Raw genomic sequence first — 21,529 nt, 5'->3', positions numbered from 1 at the left:
CAGAAACTATTGTTATTCCTTCCAGGCATAATAATTTGAAAAATAATTAAGAAGAAATAATCTTTTAAAAACTGGTATGTCTGAAACCTTTAATCAGTACAGAGATTTTAACTCAAACAGGAACTTCTTCACTGGGATAATAAAAAAAATTTAAAAAAAAATAAGAGAGTTTACTAGTATACTTGAAATGAAGATGCAGATGAGGTGTAGTCACTATAAATGATCCACAGAATGATAAAGTCAAGTAACCAAATGCTTAGAATGTCAGATGATTTCATAAACAGTGATGTCTACAAAAGGGGTCAGTGGAGATGTACTCGAGTTAACATAGTGCAAAGGTCCTAAGCATAAGTCAGGCAATCATGGAAGCTACAAGAAGGAGCATCCATGGTCTGACAAGCTGAATTTAGAAGCAAATTACTTTTGTCCTTTGTGTGTGTTTAATTGTAAGTAGTTTTTAAAGTTTAGCAATTTGTTTGCAATAGTACTAAAACTGATGGTATTGTTTTCAGTTTTACTGCACTCTGCCACCACCAATTACCCACAGCTCTCCATCACTGTCCTACTGTCCCTAGATCACTTTTGATCTATCTTCCCTACTCCATGTTTTGGTCATTCATATCCTAACCCAAGTCAAGGGTTTGTAATTACTCAATACTTGTTTTTGATGAAAAGGGAATATAAATGATTTGGAGGCTTTCGGGAAAGGCAGGGAAAGCACTCTGCTCAACACCTCTCTACTGAATTGTGATTAGCAGGATAGGGGCTTCTCTGTGAGACAGCTGAAGAGGAATTGGTATCCTTGGGGGCAGCCTGTTTTAATCAGGGAGAGAAGATGAAGAAGCAGTCAGACACCAGCTTGAGTTAATAAGGAAGTTTTCTAAATGATGTTCCTTGAGTTCCAAAAAGCATGAGAGAAGACAGGGTGGAGTGAAGACTGATTCAGATTAAAAGATGAATGAACAGGATGGGAATGTGAATAGATAGCTTTGGGGCTTAAACTCCTGGAGATAAGAATGAGATACAGTGGCATCTGAAAATATTTGGGGGTTAATCCTGGTAGTTTGTTAAAAAATGTTTGATAATAAGTTTGAAATATGGCTCAAAACCTTTGGCTATAAAAGTAAGCAAGTGGGGTAGGGTTGGTAATCAATTTCTATATGACAGAAATAACACAACTGGAGTCTAGAGAAATAGTACAGTAAGAAACATGCCCTGCATGTAGCCAACATGGGTTCAATCCCCCACATCCTGTATGGTTCTAAGAGCCCAATTGGAGTGATTTCCCTGAGTGCAGAGTAAACCCTGAGCATGGAGAAGTGTGTTCCCCCCCCCAAAAAAAAAATAAAGAAATAACACATGTGGAAAAGTGAGGCAAGATATAATATATTAAAATTATTATCAGTGGATCCTAAATTTCAGTTGTGTAAAAAGAAATGTTTTTAGACTTAGAGCTTAATATTCAACTTGATGATTATGCTAAATAATAACATATTGTATGCTTGAAATTTTCTGAAAATATATATACTCTCACCATTCACTATGTGAGGTGAAGAATAGATTCATTAGTTTTATGTGGTTACCATTTACCAATGCATCTTCACAAGTAAACACCATATTGTCACAATTTGAATACATACAACTTTTATTTTTCAATTACCCACATATCTTTTCAATTCAAGAAAATTGAGAGAAAAAATAAGGGTATCTTTTAACTCAACAAGTTTGCTTCCAGAGATTTATCTTCAGTGCATACAAACTGCCTAACACAACCTCAATGGCCAACTTTTATCATGAATATATATAATGGCAAAAGGCTAAGCCAATTTATTTTTTTATATTGCTTGTCTGACACAATCCTCCCCTAAGCCTGGAATGGTGAGATAGAGCTGAATTGGCTTTATCTCAGCCCCATATTTCAGCTATGAAACTCAAGCTGTCACAAAAAAATAGAGATAGAATGTTAATAAACATATATATTGGAAAAGATTCATTTGGTGGAAATAAATAGAGAAAGAAAATAGAAAATTAGATATAAGCATAGTAAAATTAAATTATAGAGCTTGACTTTGAAAAACTACTCTATTCCCAATGTAATCCAATTATTTGTTTCCATTATATAATTTTATAGTGTCCTCATGGTTTCTATGTATGAGATAAATAGCAGTAGCAGCAGCAGCAAAAATCAGATTACTTCAGAAATAATACCAGTGGAATTGGAGAAGTCAATGAGCTAAAAATATCCTGACAGTCATCACAAGGATAAATAGAGCAGCCCCCAAAGAAGCCCAGAAATTGTTGCCATTTTATAAGAAAAATTCATCTATTGACAGAGAAAAATCTCTTAGTCACCACCAACAAATGAGTTCATGGCAATTTTCTTCCAAAGAACCTTCATGACATACATTAGAAAGAGAAAATATCAGAGGTGAAAGTCATTGATGGTAAATGTAATATGGCAAGCTGAAGGTCTTCTCTCAAGGTACAGTTCTTTGCTTCAAATAAATTCATTGTGGCATGCACTCCAACATCTCAAGCCTGAATATCTTGTCTGAGTACATTTATTTTTCATATTCAGTTGCAAGTGATATTAGAGCACAGTTTACGAGTCATTATCAACAACGTTACCTTTGTCTTAGACAATCTGTCTGATGGAGAACTAAGAAGTGGACTCGTGGGGTGCCTGCTTGCAAGAGGCTCTGACCTGGGTTAGATCCCCGCCATCCCATATGGTCCTTCAAGCACCACTAGGTGTAATTCCAGAGTACAGAGCCAAAAATAACCCCTGAGAATCTCCTAGCAAACTGAAATAAAAAACAAACAAGTACATAAATAATTGCTAGTAGATATTGCACAGAATAGTTATGAAACTGCGATAGTTTCCCCTCTCTCTGTCCCTTGCCTAACCCTAGTCCTATCTTCTGTCCGCCATACTCTTATAAAGTGTAACATATAGGGTTATACTCCTCTTCTCTTGGAATCTGTTAGTTGAGCAAATTGCTTTTGCTATATCAGTTCAGTTGTCTCTTTACAATAAATAATAACAAAACCTGTATAAACCAGACAGGGCTCTTTTAAGATCATACCATACCACATATGTACATGTTTTAAGTACCACATTTTGTTAAATGTGACCAATGAGCATGAGGCACTTCCTAAGATCTTTTTGTTGGGGAATTCTATTAAAAATAACAGATACTGTTGTTGTTGGAAAATTCCAATTAGGATAAAACCATTGGCCCTGACCTACGATCTTTTGAAACTATTCTAAGAGGTCTTGTGAGAGCAAAATAATTAAGCATATGCTTAAATCTAAGGGGTCATCTTCTTGTATAGGTCAGATTTTGGAATTTCTCTGACAATAAAATTTCAATTTGAACAACATAGGGATACATATATAAAACTATCTCTTGGGTTCTCCCCAAAATTAATTAAGCCTATTATTATGGAAAACTATTATTTATTAAAAAGATTATAAAGGGGCTGCAAAGATAATATAGCTGATATTCCACTTGCCTTGCACACAATAAACCAGAATTTGATTCCTGGCATCTCATATGGTTTCCCAAGCACTTCTAGTAGTGATCCCTGAGTTCAGTAAATACTGTGCACCAATGGTGTAGTACACAACAAAAATTAAATAAGTATAAAGATTGCAAAGTAAAAAACCGACCAAGAAATAACTTTAAATAAAGCATACTTCTTTTTGGAAGGCAAGAACACCTGGCAGTGCTCAGGGGTCATTTCTGGTAATGCATGGGGGACCATATGGGATGCTAAGGATAAAACCCGGGTTTGCCACATGCAAGGCAAATGCCCTCTCTGCTGTGTTATTGCTCTGGCCCAAGAACTTATTTCTTAAAAATAAAAATAAATCCCAGACAGGGTGCAAAGCAGCTCCTGCTGGGGCAGGGCTATAATAAGGATGAGCAACTAATTTAAAGGATAAGAGCCTTGGAAGGATAGCCTATTTTTGGTTTGGGTTTGGGTTGACTTGGGGGCCACACCAAGAAGTTCTCAGGGTCTACTATGTTCTGTGTTCCAATGTCATTCTTCTCAGCATTTGGGAGATTATAGGCAGTTCTGGGATTGAACCAGGGTCAGAGTATATGATACAATTGCCTGCGCTAACTGCCTTAATGTCTGTGATATTTCTCCATTCCAGGACATTCCTATTCCTGCAAAACTAAATTATAAAGTATTTTATTGAAGGGTTTTCTTTCTGAGAAATTTTTGAGATTTCTGAGATTTTTACCAAAGAATGCAACGATTCAGTATATACAGTGTTAGTTCATACAGCTTACATTTAATGCAGGCCATTATATCAAAATACCATAAATCAGGTGGCTTATCAAGAACAGAAATATTTTTCTCACAATGCTGTAAATCAAAAATCAGGGTGCTGAAGTGATCAAGTACAACCCTAAATTTAAAATTACATATCATGGATGCTATGCTATGACCTCACATGCAGATAGAAGGAGCAATGGAGCATGCTAAAGTTTCTCCTAGAAGGGCACTACTCCCATTAGTGAGGCTCCATCAGCAAGAATTAATTTCTTTCCAAAGAATAACTCCCTGATACTATCACCTTAGCTATTAAACCGTCAGCATACAGATTTGGGATTGGGGAAACCACAAGTAACCTCACCAAAGCAGCTGTTAACCTGGAGATCATCACTTCGTTAATGAAAAATATGCCTACAATCTATTTAAAATCATGTTCTCGTAATCTTGACTACGAAATAATTTGTCTGGGGGAAGCACATCCCTTTGTTCAACTGGAAAAGTTTTGTGTAGGGGGCGGTGGTGTGAGACAGAGAGTAAGTACTAAATTGCAAAGGAAAAAAAGTGGCATGTTATTTGTAAAGTAGGTTTGATGTAAAAATGGAAGGATTCATGTTAAATATCTATAAACATTGGATTTATTTTACTTGTTTTTACTAAGGCAATATTGGTTTACACATAGCTTAACTTGGAAGTGAACATAAAGACAACTGAATGGCCAATAAGATTATAAAAATGTGCTCATTTTCACTCAATATTAGGAAAAGAGAAATTGAACTGATAAAAAAAGCATAACTTAACACTAGTGAGGATGGAATATATATTTTTAAAAACCTGAAAACAGGAGCCAGATCAATAGCACAGTGATAGGGTGTTTGCCTTGCACATAGCTGACCCAGGACAGACCTTGTTCGATCCCAGGTCTCCCATATAGTTAGTATATCCCCTGTCTCCCAAGCCAGGAGCTATTTCTGAGCACATAGCCGGGAGTAACACCTGAGCATCACCAGGTGTGGCCCCAAAAGCAAAACAAAATAAAACAAAAAAAATGAAAACAACAAAATGTAAGTAAGTGCAATGAAAAGGAACCCTCATTCACTGCTGGTGGGAATGAGGTCTGCCCCAGCCTCTATGACAATCAATAAGAAGATTTAAAGAAATGCAACATAGGAATTAAATTCCCACTTGATCCAGCTACTAGAAAACTACATCCCACAAAGATATTAATTCAAAGAGATACATATTCAATGCAGTTCTAGTGCAATATCCTAGACATGGAAATAAAACAAATATCCAACAATAGATGAATGAATAAAGAAGTAGTGGTTCATATACATAATAAAATCTAAAGTCACTAGAGAACTGAAGACATGTAGTTCAGAGAAGCAGGTGAAATTAGAGGAAATTGTGCTGAGCGAAATAAGACAAAGACAGGAAAAATACAGAATGATCTCACTCATTTGTGGTATCAAGACATGAGAGCCATGGAAAATACTGAACAATAATAAACCTTAGAGACTGGAGTACAAACCTGAGTGAATGAAGAGGCTGCCTAGAAGTAACGCAGGATCAGAAGTGGTAGGTCTCTATCATAAGGGTGGTACTAAAATAGTAAGATAAATAACTACACTAAAAACTACCATGGCAATGTTAATGAGTGAGAGAAGTAGAATGCCTGTCTCGAATACAGACAGGGACGGGGGAGGAGGGAGATGGAGGCATTGGTAGTGGGAATGTTGCACTGGTGAAGAGGAGTGTCCTTTTTATGATTGAAACCCAACTAAAATCAGGTTTGTAATCACGGTCTTTAAAGATATTATTAAAAAATACACATACGCACATACACACACATGCACACTCCTATGAACCAAAAAAGTAGGGGAATCTAAGTCATGTAAGAGTTTGTATCAATGTCAGTAGTCTGATTGTGATGCTATTTCTGGAAAATGTTGACATCAGGAAAAAGGATTTCCTCAGCTAAAGAATTTCTGAGAAAATTTCTGTGAGGATGATACACTAGATACCTTCCAATATTAATTAAATTAATTCTACTTCCATAGCTTGAGGGATTAAAAATAGTTTTTCTCCCAACAGTAGTAATCTTGTAAGAGTTTGTAGCAGTTCAAGGTTATATCGAACTGTCATTAAAAACAATATGAAGTTCAATTTGTGTCCTTCTAAATAGTTCTGGGATTTGTTAGAACTACTGTATGTCTTAGGTCAGAGATTAAAACTATGTGTTACTAAAGTTAAGAAGGGTAAATCTGGGGTACTGATGGTTGGGAGAAGCAAATGTTCGCGCGGGGGCGCTAGCCCCCGCGCAGTTTGCAAAATGTAGACTGGTATAAAATTTCCAGTGACAGCCTGAGTATAACTGAGCAGCTATCTGCCACTCACCAGATCAAACTCCACCCCCTAAGCCCCACCCTAGGCCAGTGTCCAGGCCTGGCCTGGGAGTGGGGAAAACCCAGGGTGCCCCGTCAACTCCTTCCAGGAACCCACCTGGAGATCCGGAGGAATGGGGGAGAAGGGGGTCGGGTGACCCAGGTCCGGGCCCCCCTTACCCTAGGCCGGACCCAAAGGCCGCTGGCACATGGGGAGGCCTGCCAGCTGCCCGTCCGTGCCGGCTAAAAATCCTGCTCATTTTATGGTTATTTTCTTTAACTGATGTAACTTTCTATATATTTTTCTACCATGTTTCTATCCACTTTTCATCTTGTCTTTTCTTTGTAAGCTGTTTAGTAAGGATTGTTGTTGGAACTGTCCCTCAGTTTGATGCCTATGATTGAACTATGTCATGGAAATTGCTGGTCTTATTCCTATTGCCTCCAGATGCACCAATAACGCTTCATGGCATTGATCCTTGTTTGCATAGACACATTAAAATGGGAAAACACCATACATATAGATAAGTTCTTATCTAATAAATCTCAGTACAATGTACCTTACACCCTGAACATTGATATAATGACCTGGCACAGGCCTCAGAAGAATGGTCATCCATTCACGCCAGAACCAGGCAAGCTATCTACGAAACATCCAAGGTCTTTTATAGCAACAGCTGGAAGCAGTCCTCTACCAGGAAAGACTACCAAGGATCTGACATCGACCTCCTAAAAAGAGACTTCCGTTTACACTGAGAAGACTTGACAACAACAATGACCTGCTCTACAGGACATGGTTCTCTCTAGTACCCCTTAAGTGTGAGGTGAAACGAGAGCATGCTCTGCACCATCCTGACTGCATTATGGGATATGCAGACTCCAGGATCTTTAATACAGAAGCATGATACCAACAACAGAGACTATGTGAGGAATGGAGGTGTATTGCCGCTACAGACGATGACTTGAATTGGACAAACTAGTTTGCCTGGAGCCCAGAGTCAGTCCTGTGCCAGGAAACTTCAGGGGTAGGGTCTCCTTGTATTTAGACCATAATTTGTCTTTCCATGTCCCTTATGTTTTGGTGGGCCTATGCAAACAAATGCCACTTTAATACCGTTTTTTACTAAGTTCCCTTGACTCCAATCCTTAAGAAAAACAACCCACTAAAACTTTTGAGGTTAACTTAAACTAGTAAGCATGTGCATGGAACTAGAGAAATGTACTTTGCCCTCAATGTTTAAAGAGTTACATAAGTCTAATGTCTTTAGATTATAATGTGTGCTGCTAAGAAACAGTATGTACTACAACTGGGGATTTGAGGGACAAAGTAATTGTATTGTACATGGGTTTAGTTTTGTTTTTCTTAATGTTCTTTGGCTGAAAGTTCAAGGCTGGGATATCATCGATGGGAATACCGTGAATTTTGTTTATGGGTGATTGGGCTTCCACTGTAACTTTACCCTTTCCTCTTTCTTTGCATCTTTGTTGTCATAATTAAAATTAAAAAAAAAAAACAATATGAAGACTGAGGGACAGATTCAAGGAAAGAATTTAAGAAAAGAATAAGGAAAGAATACCTTCTCAGCTTACCACAAAAAAAAAAAAAAAGAGTTTGCATCAAAACCATAACTGCCAAGTAAGAAGTTAATGGGGCCAGTGTGAGAGGAAGGAGCACTAATCAAAAGTAAACAGAGAGATGGAGGAGTGTTGGAGTCTAGGCATTACCCAAGCCCAGCACTCTCAGAACAGCATTCATAAGAAAACTCAAAAAATTAAAAAAAAAAAACACAAAAAAACAAAAACAGCCTGCCTGAAATGAAATGGAGCCCACACACATGTGTTTATGTGTGATCATCTTCCAATATGATCATTTCAATTGGACTAAACTGCAGAGAATCACCATTGGTTTTCTTAATCTATTACCAGGCTTCTTTATCTGGCTTTTCCTCTCTTTGCAACTTTCAAATACCCTTGGGTTTTTTTTTCTATGCTAATATTTAGCTTTCATCTCCTTTCAGTAGAAACATCTTTAGTTTTGTTTCCACTCCTGTAGCTTGGGCTCCCCATTCTTTTTCTGTCCTCCTGATTAATAGCCACCTGGACTTAGTCACATAGGCCAGAAAGTAGGATAGATTATAAACACAGAAGGATTCCTAATGCGGAGGTTGTTTGACCACCAGTCAGTAAGTAGCCTGTCTCATTCCTTTTCAGGCTCAGAGCACCAAGTACCCTGTATCACTGGACTAGATACAGAGAGGAGAAAGTCACAGGCACTAGGGTGGCAGGGGTGAGTAATGTCTTTGTGTACCAGTAGCAGAAACTTGAACTGTATTGTAAACTTATCACCTAAACTATAATAGAAAGTCTAAATATAAAACTATCAGATTTGCTATTTGGAGAAATAATTTGAGGTAGACAGCTTTGGACTGTGATATTTGTTTCTACCACATATCTACCTACATACAGTTTGCCCCCTTTGTCCTGCTACCCTGCTCTCCTTTTTTGGGGGGGAGGGAAGGTCACACCCGGCAGTGCTCAGGGGTTACTCCTGGCTCTATGCTCAAAAATTGCTCCTGGCAGGCTCGGGGATTATATGGGATGCTGGGATTCCAACCACCGTCCTTCTGCATGCAAGGCAAACACCCTACCACCATGCTATTTCTCTGTCCCCTCCTGCCCTTTTTTTTTATTCTGACCACCATTCTACTATCAGAATATGAGGGTTGTTTGTATTTTATTTTGCTTGTTCCTTTGCTTCAGCTTATTTATTTTCCACCTATGAGTGAAACCATGCAATAGTTTGTCAGTCTCTGCCTGAATTATTTCTCTTAGCATAATCTCTACAGTTTGGAATGTAATCATTGAACAAAAAACAAGGGTTAGTGAAAACCTGGAGTATAGGAAACCCTTGGATTTTTGGTGAGAATGGAAATTGGCAGACCTGCTCTGGAAACCAGCATGGATATTTTCTCAAAATATTAATAACAAAGCTAGGCCTTTGGTTATGATTTTGATGTGCTTAAACAGATGCTGAAGTGTGAATTTGTACCTCCAAGACTTATGTGGTTTTAGAAACCAGTGTTTCTGAGTGAAAATAAAATGGAGGATAAGAAAAATATATGATCCAGCTTTTGTACTTCTGGATATTTATCAGAAGATTTTTTTATTCCACTGCCAATGCTTCTCATCAAAGCATTACTTTTAAAGGTAAAAAAAATTCTGGCACTGCATAATATTTCTATAAAGTAATTTTACATATACTTTTACAAAATCATCTGAAGCTAAATAATTAGAAACGTATGTTTGACTACTACAATACTGAATTTAATCTAGCTCTTCATTTCTAAGATGGTTTTTTAGAATTCTTTCAAAATTTACATTTCTAAAATTTTCATTTACATTTTGAATGCTTAGTATATATTGGGCTTTACATTATCAGATACACTTGAGTTCATCTCAGATCCTTCTCATTTCTCTTTCCATTTTCAATATGTATGCTTACATAGGAACAAATTCAGAAACTATATTCAAGAGCTAAAGATTTTATTAAATTACATTTTTCATATTATCTTCAACATTTTGGTTATTTGGGAGGCCATATACAGCAATGCTAAGGGTTTACTCCTGGTTCTACATTCAGGAATTATTTCTTGTGGTGCTCAGGGGACCATGAGGAATGCCGGGATCAAACTTGTTTTGGCTATATGCAAACACCCCATTCACTGTAATATGGCTTTAGTCCTCAATGTATTTATTTTTAATAAATCTTGACTTTTCTATACTAACACCATGATTTAACTAGTTTGGTTCTTCCAGTACTTTCAAAAGAGAAAGATTGGATTAGAGAGGTTTTTGGTGTTGAAGTTTGCTTTATCTTTTAGTTTTTGGTTTTTAACTTCTCAAGAGCTTCTCAGGGTCACAGGGATTCTTGGCCAACCAAGAAGTTGAACCATGGGGCCTGAGGATTCAGTGCTGTTAGGGTCTATGATGTTGGGATCACAGGGGTCACCCCCTAGTGTTGGGGCCTCTAAGACCACATCTGGCAGTGCTCAGAGGATTCGGGTTCAACACAGTGATTCTTGGGAGACATGTGGTACAGGAACTGGGGTTGGGTACATGCAGGCCATACCTACCCCTACACCTGCCGTCTCCCTAGTCTAGTGCAGAGATGTTTTCATTTTTCCTATGCAAAGACAAAGTAGGTAAATGAAAAAACAAATGAAGTAATCTCTAAAATAGACCAAGTAACACGTTGGAGGAGGACCAACTGGGTGCTGAAGGAAAAGAAAGTGATATTTATGATACACTGTCAGTGAAGGTATTGTAAACCACAAGGCCTAGTAGGGAAAAAAAAAAAACAAGGAAAGTGAGGCTGACATAGAGGCAGGCTTTAAGGGCTTTGAGGAAAACTGGTGATGTTGGTGGAGGAAAGGGGTCACTAGTAGGGGATCTGGTATTGGGACTTGTATACCTGAAACTAAATCATGAATAACTGTGCAACTTTGTAATTCACAGTGTTTATTTTTTAATTTCTAATTAAAATTTTGAAAGAAATTTTGAAAGTAAGGGGGAGAGCTAAAAGAATAGAACTTAGAATGTTGAAATAACAAAAGTATGATGCTAGGACAGAGGAAACAAAAAGTTAAAAATTAGGATGTTCAGAAATATATACACATATATTTACATTGTGGCATTGCTAATATGTCATTGTAGTGAAGGAAGGTGATCAGTTCAATAAATGTTTCTAGGTCAACTAATATTTATATTAAAAAATATCAAATATTCCTCCTAGTAGCTTAAAATATTAGTATTTATGATAAATCAACCATATTTTCTGAAGAAAAGAAAAGTTAACACCTTCATGACCCTAAGGTAAGTAAATTCTTCAGAAAAGACAGAGTACAAAGGGACACAAATTAATAACTAACCTTAATAAACATAAAAACCTTAATTATTCAGAAAATGCCATCAAGTAAAAAGCAAGTTGCAGAAATAAAGAAGATATAAATAATCATATAGTGTTTAATAATATATGCAGTGGAGAATTGGTATGTAAAAAATTAAAATAAATTTATAGGAGTTAAAACAATAAAAAAAGAAAAAGTGGACACTTCACAAGTCATATAAATATCTCATAATGTAATAATGTGATTAGTGAATTAGTCAAGAAGATGCAAAGTAAGGCCACCAGTGTGATACTACACAACTACCATAACTGTTATAATCAAGTGATATCAAAAGTTGACTATTGGGGAGAATGTGAAGCATCGGAAATTCCTATACTTTACTGGCAGAAATGTAAATTAGCACAACATTTTGGAAATATTTAGTTTTCTTAAGGATAGCAATTCTATTTCTAGATAAATATTTTTTAGAAATACTCACATTTGTTTACCAAATTTAAAATTTTTAAATGTTATTTAAAAATATTAGTGAAAGCATCATTTAGTACAGATGGGTAACATCAATAGATACAATATTGTAGTAAAAATAATAAAAGCTTCTGAAAATGAATAATAGCTACATATAACAGCACAAATGAAGCTTAAAAATAGTGTTCAACAAAAGAACACATCAAATATATATTCTATAAATCCATTTGCTGAATATTTCAAAAATAGTAAATCATGTTTGGTGTGAGACATCATTAGGCTATAGAAGGGAAAGGATATGTTATAGATATGTAAGATAGGATATGTAGAGAGAAAGGAGATGATATAGCAAGAGGTCAAGTAAGGGCTGCAAGATTCTGGTGATGTTTCTTCATGTTCTTTATGCATGTGTTATTTTGTAAAAATCTATTGAATTGTATTTTAGGTGTACACTTGATGAGTACATTTTCTTCAATAATTTAAGTTTACTAAAAATTGTCCAAAGGACATTGAAGCCAAATTGAAAGTATCTCCAATGATCTAATTTTCATCAATGAATATATCAGAAAGCCTTGGGTGAGAAATATCTAAAAAATACAAATACAGAAAGTTATAATCAAACAAAGGGGATAATCAGCAACCTTGGAGATTAATAAAATTCCAACTTATTATCCCCAAAACTAACAACAAAATTAATCAACCACTGTAGACCTTTTTAATATAAATCATATTTCACAGCAATCAAAGAGCAGATAAAATATATGTTCTTCATTGCAGAATTCCAGAGAGGAAATGTTAGAATACAAAACTCAGCATATCATAAGCCCTAATCACAAGTGTCTGCTGATCACTAAGAAGTCAAAGCACCACTTAAAGGCACTCTGAACTGATTAGTTTAGGGGCTTTAAATGCCAGTTAGTGAAAAAAATATTAAAGAAATATACTCAATAAATGTATCTATACATCCAAAGATAAAGTCAGTTACCTGTATAAAGTATATAGAATATAAGAAAAGTCTTAAGGACAAATGACTTCTTTCCTTAAAAGTACATTAGAAAAAGTAAGGGAGAAAAGGAGTGGGGAGGCCTGTTTCAGATGGAAACTTTACAGATATTTAGCAACCAAATCAATGTTTAGTCATGTTTAGATTTGATTTACAATTTAAATAGACCAGCTATTAAGAGATAGTTTTAGAAATTCCAAAATATTTAATATGATGTGGGTATAAGAAATAATTGAAGAATCATTCTGCATGCATTAGGGTCATGGTTTTAAAAAGTCATTATCTGCTGGGAATATCATTAAATTAGTTAATGATATAATGTCTGATAGTTGCTTCAAACTATTCCAGCAAAAAGGAAGAGGTGATAATGTATAAAATAAGACCAGCCAATATTTGATAGTAACCAGAAATCTTTGTTATAAACACTACAATTCAGGTATGTGAGTGTGGAGTGGGATTTTAATTTCATAAGGACCTACCCCATCTTTAGCTTTCACCAAGAGATCATAAGTGGCAGGGTCCCTTTCCCTGTCGATATCTTGAGAAACACAGATTCGTCCATCATGCAGGTCAATCTGGAAAGCCTGAGGTGCTGCAGAGCTTTGAAATCCATCATAAAGTGAATATTCAATAAAGCCATAGAGTCCTGTATCTGCATCAGAGGCTTTTACCTGTTAAGAAAGAAAATGGGCCAGTGAGGGAATGGAAATGCCGTTTAGTGGATCTTGCATCACTCATGCTTCACAAAACCAGCAATCTCTGTAGCTATTCATGCTCTGTGGGCTTTGTTTGTCTCTCTTGCCATCTGTGACATTACACTCACACTTTTCTCTTCCCTTTGTGAGTTCTCCTTTTTAGACAGACAGCTTTGTCCATACCTACACATTTGTGTAATTTCTGGAAGTCTGAGTTCCTTTGGGGTTTAGATGTTTGGTTTGTTTGTTATTCCTCTCAATACTCCGAATGAGCTCATCCAATCTCAAAGGTTCATAAACATTCTTATGTTAACATTTTGTCCAAACATTTGATTTCTCCTCATACCTAAGCTCTGGGTATGATGAGTTCAACACTCCATTCACCCTATAAGTGCAGCCAGGGAAATATAGAAACTGAAGGAGTAAGTGGCAAGATTACTACTAAACTAATCCTACAGACAGAATCCATTGTCAAGTATGAGATCCAGGCTTTTCAGGCCAAGTTTTTAGCAGGGTCCTGTAGAGATATATAGACAAAGGCCCCTTACCAAGGGAAATGTGAAGGATAAAATTCAGCATGCCCTGCTTGCCAAATCAGTTATACTGAGTCCAGAAAGATAGTAAGTAAGGCTCTTGTGTTGCACATGGCCAACTTGGTTTCAAACCCCAGTATCCCATATGCTCCTCCTAACATCCAGGAGTGATGTCTGAGAGCACAGTCAGAAGTAATCCCTGAGCATTACCGAATGTAGCTTCCCCAAAAAATAGAACCAAGAAAAGTACAATGACGAATGAGTCATGGAGATATGGCATATATACACAATGGGATACTACAGCAGTGTAAGAAATTATGAAATCATGCATTTTGCTGCAACATGGATAAAATTGGAAGACATCATGTTAAATGAAGTAAGCCAGAAGAAGATAGATACAGTATGATGTCATTTATATGTAGTATTTAGAGCAGGGGTCTCAAACTCAATTTACCTGGGGGCCGCAGGAGGCAAAGTCAGGGTGGTCCTTGAGTGCAAAGTCAGTAGTAAGCCTTGAACATTGGGGGGGGGTGTGACCCAAACAACTAAAAAGAAAAACAAAAACAAAAACAAAAAAAAGATTCCTCTAGGGCAGGGCCACAAAATGTTGTACGGAGGGCCACAAATGGCCTGCAGGCTGCGAGTTTGAGACCCCTGATTTAGAGTAACTGAATGAAGGAATGCAGTGGTTTAAAACAAGATACCAAGATCACAATTAGCCCCATACTATAGATAGAAGAAGGATAGAAATAGAGAGAGGGGGAGACAGACAAGATGAAAAATAGTGGGGAGTAGATGTCAAATAAGCACAGTACATCCATAGTGTTAAAAATAATAGACCTAAATATCCAAACCAGAGTCAACAACACTGAAATCATGGGAACCAATCCTTAAAAGAATTTTAAAAGGTGTCTTTCAAGATGGCAGGCTGGAGGGTGGGTAGAGGAGGGAACCTGAGAACACTAGTGGAGAGAAGTTGACACTAGTGATAAGATTGGTGCTAGTACCATTGGGTACCTAAAACTATTCTATGAATAACTTTGTACACCACATTACTTTAGTAAAATTATTACTTAATAAGATAAAAATATAACTACTGATAAAAACAACAAAGTCAGGAATACTGGCAAGGAGCTATAATTGTGGGGAAGGAGAAGACTTCTTGCTATTGAACATCTATATTATTTATGTTAGTGCTTTTTCTGTGTTTGATTGAAAGATAAAAAATCAAAAATGTGAGAGCACTAAACATATACTAATGCCTGGAGTATTCCATAAAAAGACCATGGGTAAATAGAAACAAAAAAATGTTGAACTTCTAAGTTCAGTGTCTTTTTTCAACTTGAAAATTAATTACTAAATATTAATTACAAATTACTTATTAATAGTAAATTGCTACCCAGAATTTCCTTTTTCTGTTTGTTTTGTTTTGGGGATTTTCCAAATAGTGTTTAGGACTTTCTCCTAGTTCTGTGCTCAGGGATCACTTTTGGTGGAGTCTTGTGGGTACTATTTGGGGTGCCTGGGATCAAATACAGGTTGACAGCATACAAAGCAATGCTATTGCTCTGGCCTCATATTTTAAAAAAATGTTAAATGTATTACAAGGGAAAAAAAAAACAAAGAACAAAAAAAATTAGAAAAATTCATTTCTAAATGCTTAATATATATTCATATTTATTATCTAGAATGAACCAATACATTATTTTGCACATGAGAAAGGTCAAGTTGGCAGAAATCACCAAGAAATCCAGTCTGATTCAAACCCAGACACACAGACTGCAGAGACAAGTGCCTAATGTCTATGTTCTACTACCTCCCTGGTAATATCCTTTGTCATTTTACTCTATAAAAAGGACAAACAAAACACTCAAAGGTCCTGACCTTTTTCTGATGCAGAACTTGCCCTAATGTCCGCCACTATTCTAAGTTAATGATTTATCACATTTGCATGCAGCCTTCTCACCGTAATATAATTAACCTAAAGCAAGCCAATTACAATGATGCCAACTCTCTTAAATCTTAGCTTGAATCTTGTATTCCACATGGTCAGTTTCAAGTTGAGTTCCATAAAGTAGAAAAATAAAGTGAAGACAAGTGGAAATAAGTGCAGACTGAGCAAATTAATTCAGAAAGTTCAACCTCCCACTAATAGACATCCCAGAAATGAACAGAGTAGAGAAAATAAAAGAAAGGGCAGCTTTCATAATAAATAAAGCAGGTATCTATGAGACCCCCAAGTCACTTTAATAAAGGAGGAGATTGTAAAAGCAGATTCTGGTATTTAATTGCCTCAGTTCAGAAACTCATTCAAGAAACTCATAGCTCGTATTTTTACTGGACAGGACCACTTACATTTGGTCTAAACCTAATTTAAAAGGAGATTAGAAAGTATATTGGATTACAAAAGTCTTTGGTGACTATAAATTGCTTCTACCACAATTACTGTTTTCATATGAAAATAAGAATATTAAAATGATGTTGGTCTATAGGCAAACCTTTATGAACAAAGTAAGTATAGTGAAGGCAACCCCCAAAGGATGCCCAATGCTATTATACTATGGTTTTAGTTCTGGCAATCCTATACAATTCAGTATGCACTTAAATGCAGATTGAAAAAGGTATTTCTTCATTGGTATATAAAAATTGTAGAAGCTATACAGCAATTTTATACCTCAAAATTGAAAACCAAACCATTGCATTTTTCAAAACAAAGTTCTCAATTAAGCTGGCCCTTACGGGCCAGAGCAATGGAGCAGGGTGTAAGGCATCTATCTGCCTTGTGCATGTTAGCTTAGGATGGACTGTGATTCAATCCCCCCCAGTGTTCCATATGTCCCATATGGTCCCCCAATCCAGGGGCAATTTCTGAGCTTATAGCCAGGAGTAACCCCTGAGCATCACAGGTGTGGCCCCAAAACAAAACAAAATGAAACAAGGGTGGCCAGTCAATCCAATTTCTATATTTGTATGGCCTTAACATGATGGGAAAGAAGAATGTTATTCAGGTAATGTAATCCAGTGGTCAAACCCTAATTGATTAGGTACAAGTTTGTCCCATGAGGATTAATCAGCGATGTTCCCAGATTTACAGCTGGGAAGACGTTGCTACTGGGATTTAAGAGCTGAAGTCAGAGGTTCTGTTTATCATTCTGCAATGTCAGAACAGAATAATACAAAAGAGTATTAATTAGGACAAAATGTGAATTGAGAACTGCTGCACTTGATCAAACTTACCAATATCTGGCAATATCTTCCTCTAAAACTGTCTTTAAACTTTTGCTAGTGACACTGGCCTTCAAATTTATCTTCGTTCTCATCTATCTCATATTCTCTGGAAGAATTATTTATCCTGTACAACCAACATATCTGTGAGTTATTCTTCTCATCAGATGATCTCAACCAGGAAATCCACAAATTTCCTCACTACAAAGAACTAGATTCCAAGGGCTTTTTGGTCTATTCCATTTCTGACAGATGTTAATGATTTAGTAGCCTCAAGTTCTCAAAGATACCAAACATCTATCCTAAAACCATATGGTATTTTCAATAACTTTGGCTTGATACAGAGATAAAGGTAATACACTTTCATTTCAAAAACTCATTTTTAGCTTTTGATAGTACATATTAGCAAGTAATTTGGTTTATGTAGAACAAATTTCCTAATTCCAATTTCAAGACCTTTTTCTCATTTCGCGTTTTGGAAAGCCAAATATAGAAGGAATCAAAGGTGGAATAAGAGTGTTGACCTCAATTTATGCTAACAACTTATATTCTGAGTTTAAGATTAATAAAAAGATAAATTATTCCCAGGTTTTTTGGTTTTTGGGTCACGCCTGGCTCCTTACATATATTATCCAGATAATCAGAGACAACATATTACATCTACTAATATCTGGTCTTGATTCATGAAGTTCAATTCATTTTCTTACTAAGTTTAAATTTTTCAATATCCATTGACCTGTACATAAACATTTCACAATTTAAATCACAGAAGGTGGAAATATCTCTGCCAAAGTTTCATAGAAATGTGATTTGTAGATGAGCTCAGTAGGCTCTTTAGGCAAAGAAAGCTTTCTATATCAAAGCACCTGATTAGAATCTACTGTCACTCTATGATGGTGCTAAATTATAAATCTAAATGTAATAGTAGAAGAATCTATTCCAAGAGTCAAATCATCCTCTATTACTCATGGTAATTTCAGTTTATGTGTTTATGAAAACCCAAATGAATATGGCGACTTTGCCTTTGAGCTTATGATGACTCTAAAGTGCTCTTCCATAGACACCTCTTTGAAACATTTAATGGTGAGGTCTTTTGTGGTTGGTTTCTTTACTTCTGTCCCACTAAAATTTACTCTCCAGACCAATTAATACATTCAAGTTGCTTGCTGCTATAGAAGCAGCCACCACCACACTAATGCCTGGCAGATGTGATGATGCAGTAAGTAATATAAGAGTGAGTGGAGCTGATAACTAAGTAGATTTTACCACACTTGTCCAGACTGTACCATCCCACCCAACCATGATCAATCCCACAATGTTCTTTGATGTGGTTACTGATAACAAGGTTCTGGATCACTTTTTCTCCCAAACACAACACAAACTTTTATACTCTGAGCAATGAGGAGAGGGAATTTGTTTTTAAGTATTCCTGCATTCAAAGACATATCCCAGGGCTTAGGTGGTGGTGATTGCACATACCACAATGGCCCTGGCTGCCAACCCTTCTAAGAAAGAAATGTGATGATTTGAATTGTATCCTATGAGATGGAGAAAAAGTACAGTGACCAACCCAGAATTGACACAAACATCCCATATTTCCTCCCATGCATTCCTAGGTATAAGCCCTGAGATCCAGCAGATGTGACCAAAAGACAACAAAAAAATAATTTTACGCTGACACACACTTGCCATGGCATCCCGTCTATAGCAAATGCTGGACCCAACAAAATGACTCCCAGTGCTCCATCTACATTGTCAGGCCTGAGTGGCCAGATGACAAATATATGATCTTTGTCACAGAAAAACAAATGTCTGATCTACATCAGAATAAAAGATACAATATTGTAGAAACTATGGGATGCTTTGGGCCAAAACATAGATAAAACAGAAAGTTCTCCTCTGCTGTGAGCAATTCAACTAATTTAACATAATTCCTCTTAATCAATATCCCATTCTTTCTATGGTTCAGGAGAGCACCCCTTATCGCTTTGCTTACAAACCCTATTAATCTTTATGCTCTCTTTGCTCTTAAGGGGTGTTCTATAATTTCTCAGACACTTCTGAGTCTTGTTAAATTGCATAGTTAAGTTTATTATCATAAAATAAATACATAAGAATAATATATTTTACCAGTTTCATCACTTTTCTTATCCCTAAAACATGCCTACTAGCCAAGCTATATTATCATAGAATAAAATCCAAAATACTAAAACTTACAAAAGAAAAATAAAAACATCCTAGAGAACATGCAACTTTTTCCAAATTGGGAATAAAAGTGGGTTTTATTTTTACCTTTTTAAAAATGCACTTGAAGAAGTGGCAAGGCTATTGTATGACTAAACTGAATATATATTCTCAAATATTAGTAAAAATAGGTTTAGTATTCTGATAACATGGTTTGTGTTTTATGTTTTAATTGGAGAATGGGATTATGGAACCACTAATCCTACTACTTACTACACTACCAGTCCCCAAAACCACAACCAAAGGAACATTTGTGAAAGATGGCCAGTGGGCAAGGGTGGAGTCACAATTTAGTTTGTGAGCTATTACAAATAACCAATTAAACCACTGATCTGAAAAAAAAAATTGGCAGACACATCAGTGGAACACCAAAGAAAGACCTGAAACAGATCCTGGTAAACCTAATTTTTTATATTACAGAGGAAAAACCATAATCCATTGAAGAATGAGGGTTTTGTTCCTATCAGTTGCTAGAAAAATTGATAAAATATGTGGGGGAAATTCAAGTTCAATATTAATCTCACACCAAAATAAATTCTATGCCAATATGTTAAAAGTAAAAAAAAATTATTTAAAGCACCAAGACAATTCAGACAAGTATTTGATGCATTGGAAAGATAGTAAAAAGCAAAAAGGAAGTACAAAACTAAAACATATGGACAAAATCACTAAAAGAAAATTCAATACAATGAATGTTAAACCATTTAAAACATGCTTATGATAAAAACACCATCCACACTAAATTTTACTGGACATTTATAATGTCCAACATCACTATTAATAAAAGAAAATGACATATGGTTCCCCATGCCTGCCAGAAGTGATTTCTGAACACAGAGCCAGGAGTAACCCCTGAATGCTGCCGGGTATGACCCAAAAACAAAAACAAAAACAAAATAAATATTTGTTTGTTTGAGAGTAATACTGGACAGTGAGGCTTTTTTATATTAAAAAATATGTGGTTTAGTGTTCAGGCATCAACCTTGAGAGGACTTTGAGGACCATAAAGGGTGAAGGAATTAAATCCAGGTTGACCACATACCAGATAAATGACCTATCTGTTATATTCTCTCAGGACAAAGAAAATAGTTTTTAGCTATTAGTAGTTAATCATTGTTAAAATAATAAAATAGCATGTTATTAATAGTGAGTTGAGGACCAAGAAAATAGTTTTTTAGGTATTAGCAGTCAATTTTTATTAAGATAATAAAATAGCATTTAATTAATAGTGAATTGAAAAGCATTAAAATAATTATATTAAGCTTTGATTGATAATGAGTTAAAAGCATTAAAATAGTTATATTAAAACTATGATTAATCCTTCCCAACCCTTGCCTGTATTGTTAGTATAGTTATTTCCCTAACTGCATGGGAAAGGGGGGGGCAATCAGTGGTGGAAATATTGCACTGATGAAGGTGGGTGTTCTGTTTATGACTTAAACCCAACTACAATCATGCTTCTAATCATGGTGCTTAAATAAAGATTTTATATATTTAAAAAATCTATGATTGATAATAATTAAGTGGTATAATGAAGAAAATAAAATGTGCTCATTTTAAAAGCCTATCTGGAAAGTAACTTTGCTTTTGCAAGTCATATACCATAACATCCTTCCAAACCTAAAATATAAATTAAGCTCCCATATGATCAAGCAATTATACTCCTGAAATTATAGCTCACTGGCCCCCAAACACAATGCAGTAAAAGCATCTGCACTCCTATGTTCATTAAAGCACTATTCCTAATAGCCATAATCTGGGAACAATTCAAGTGCTCAAGTATATA

At 35.9% G+C, this 21,529-nt stretch overlaps 1 protein-coding gene across 1 annotated transcript in view; it reads right to left on the bottom strand.

Annotated features, from left to right (window-relative positions):
• DCHS2 (dachsous cadherin-related 2) overlaps nt 1-21,529 on the bottom strand; it is a 273,708-nt gene that overhangs the window by 135,795 nt on the left and 116,384 nt on the right. Inside the window, exon 2 of the mRNA XM_049770863.1 lies at nt 13,526-13,717. Within this exon, the coding sequence (XP_049626820.1) occupies nt 13,526-13,717 (192 nt within the window). The remainder of the gene's footprint in view (nt 1-13,525; nt 13,718-21,529) is intronic.

The sequence above is a fragment of the Suncus etruscus genome, chromosome 3, assembly GCF_024139225.1.
Source record: "Suncus etruscus isolate mSunEtr1 chromosome 3, mSunEtr1.pri.cur, whole genome shotgun sequence".
NCBI lineage: Eukaryota > Metazoa > Chordata > Mammalia > Eulipotyphla > Soricidae > Suncus > Suncus etruscus.
Note: the sequence above shows the minus strand (reverse complement) of the source record. Positions and strands in the feature narration are given on the sequence as shown.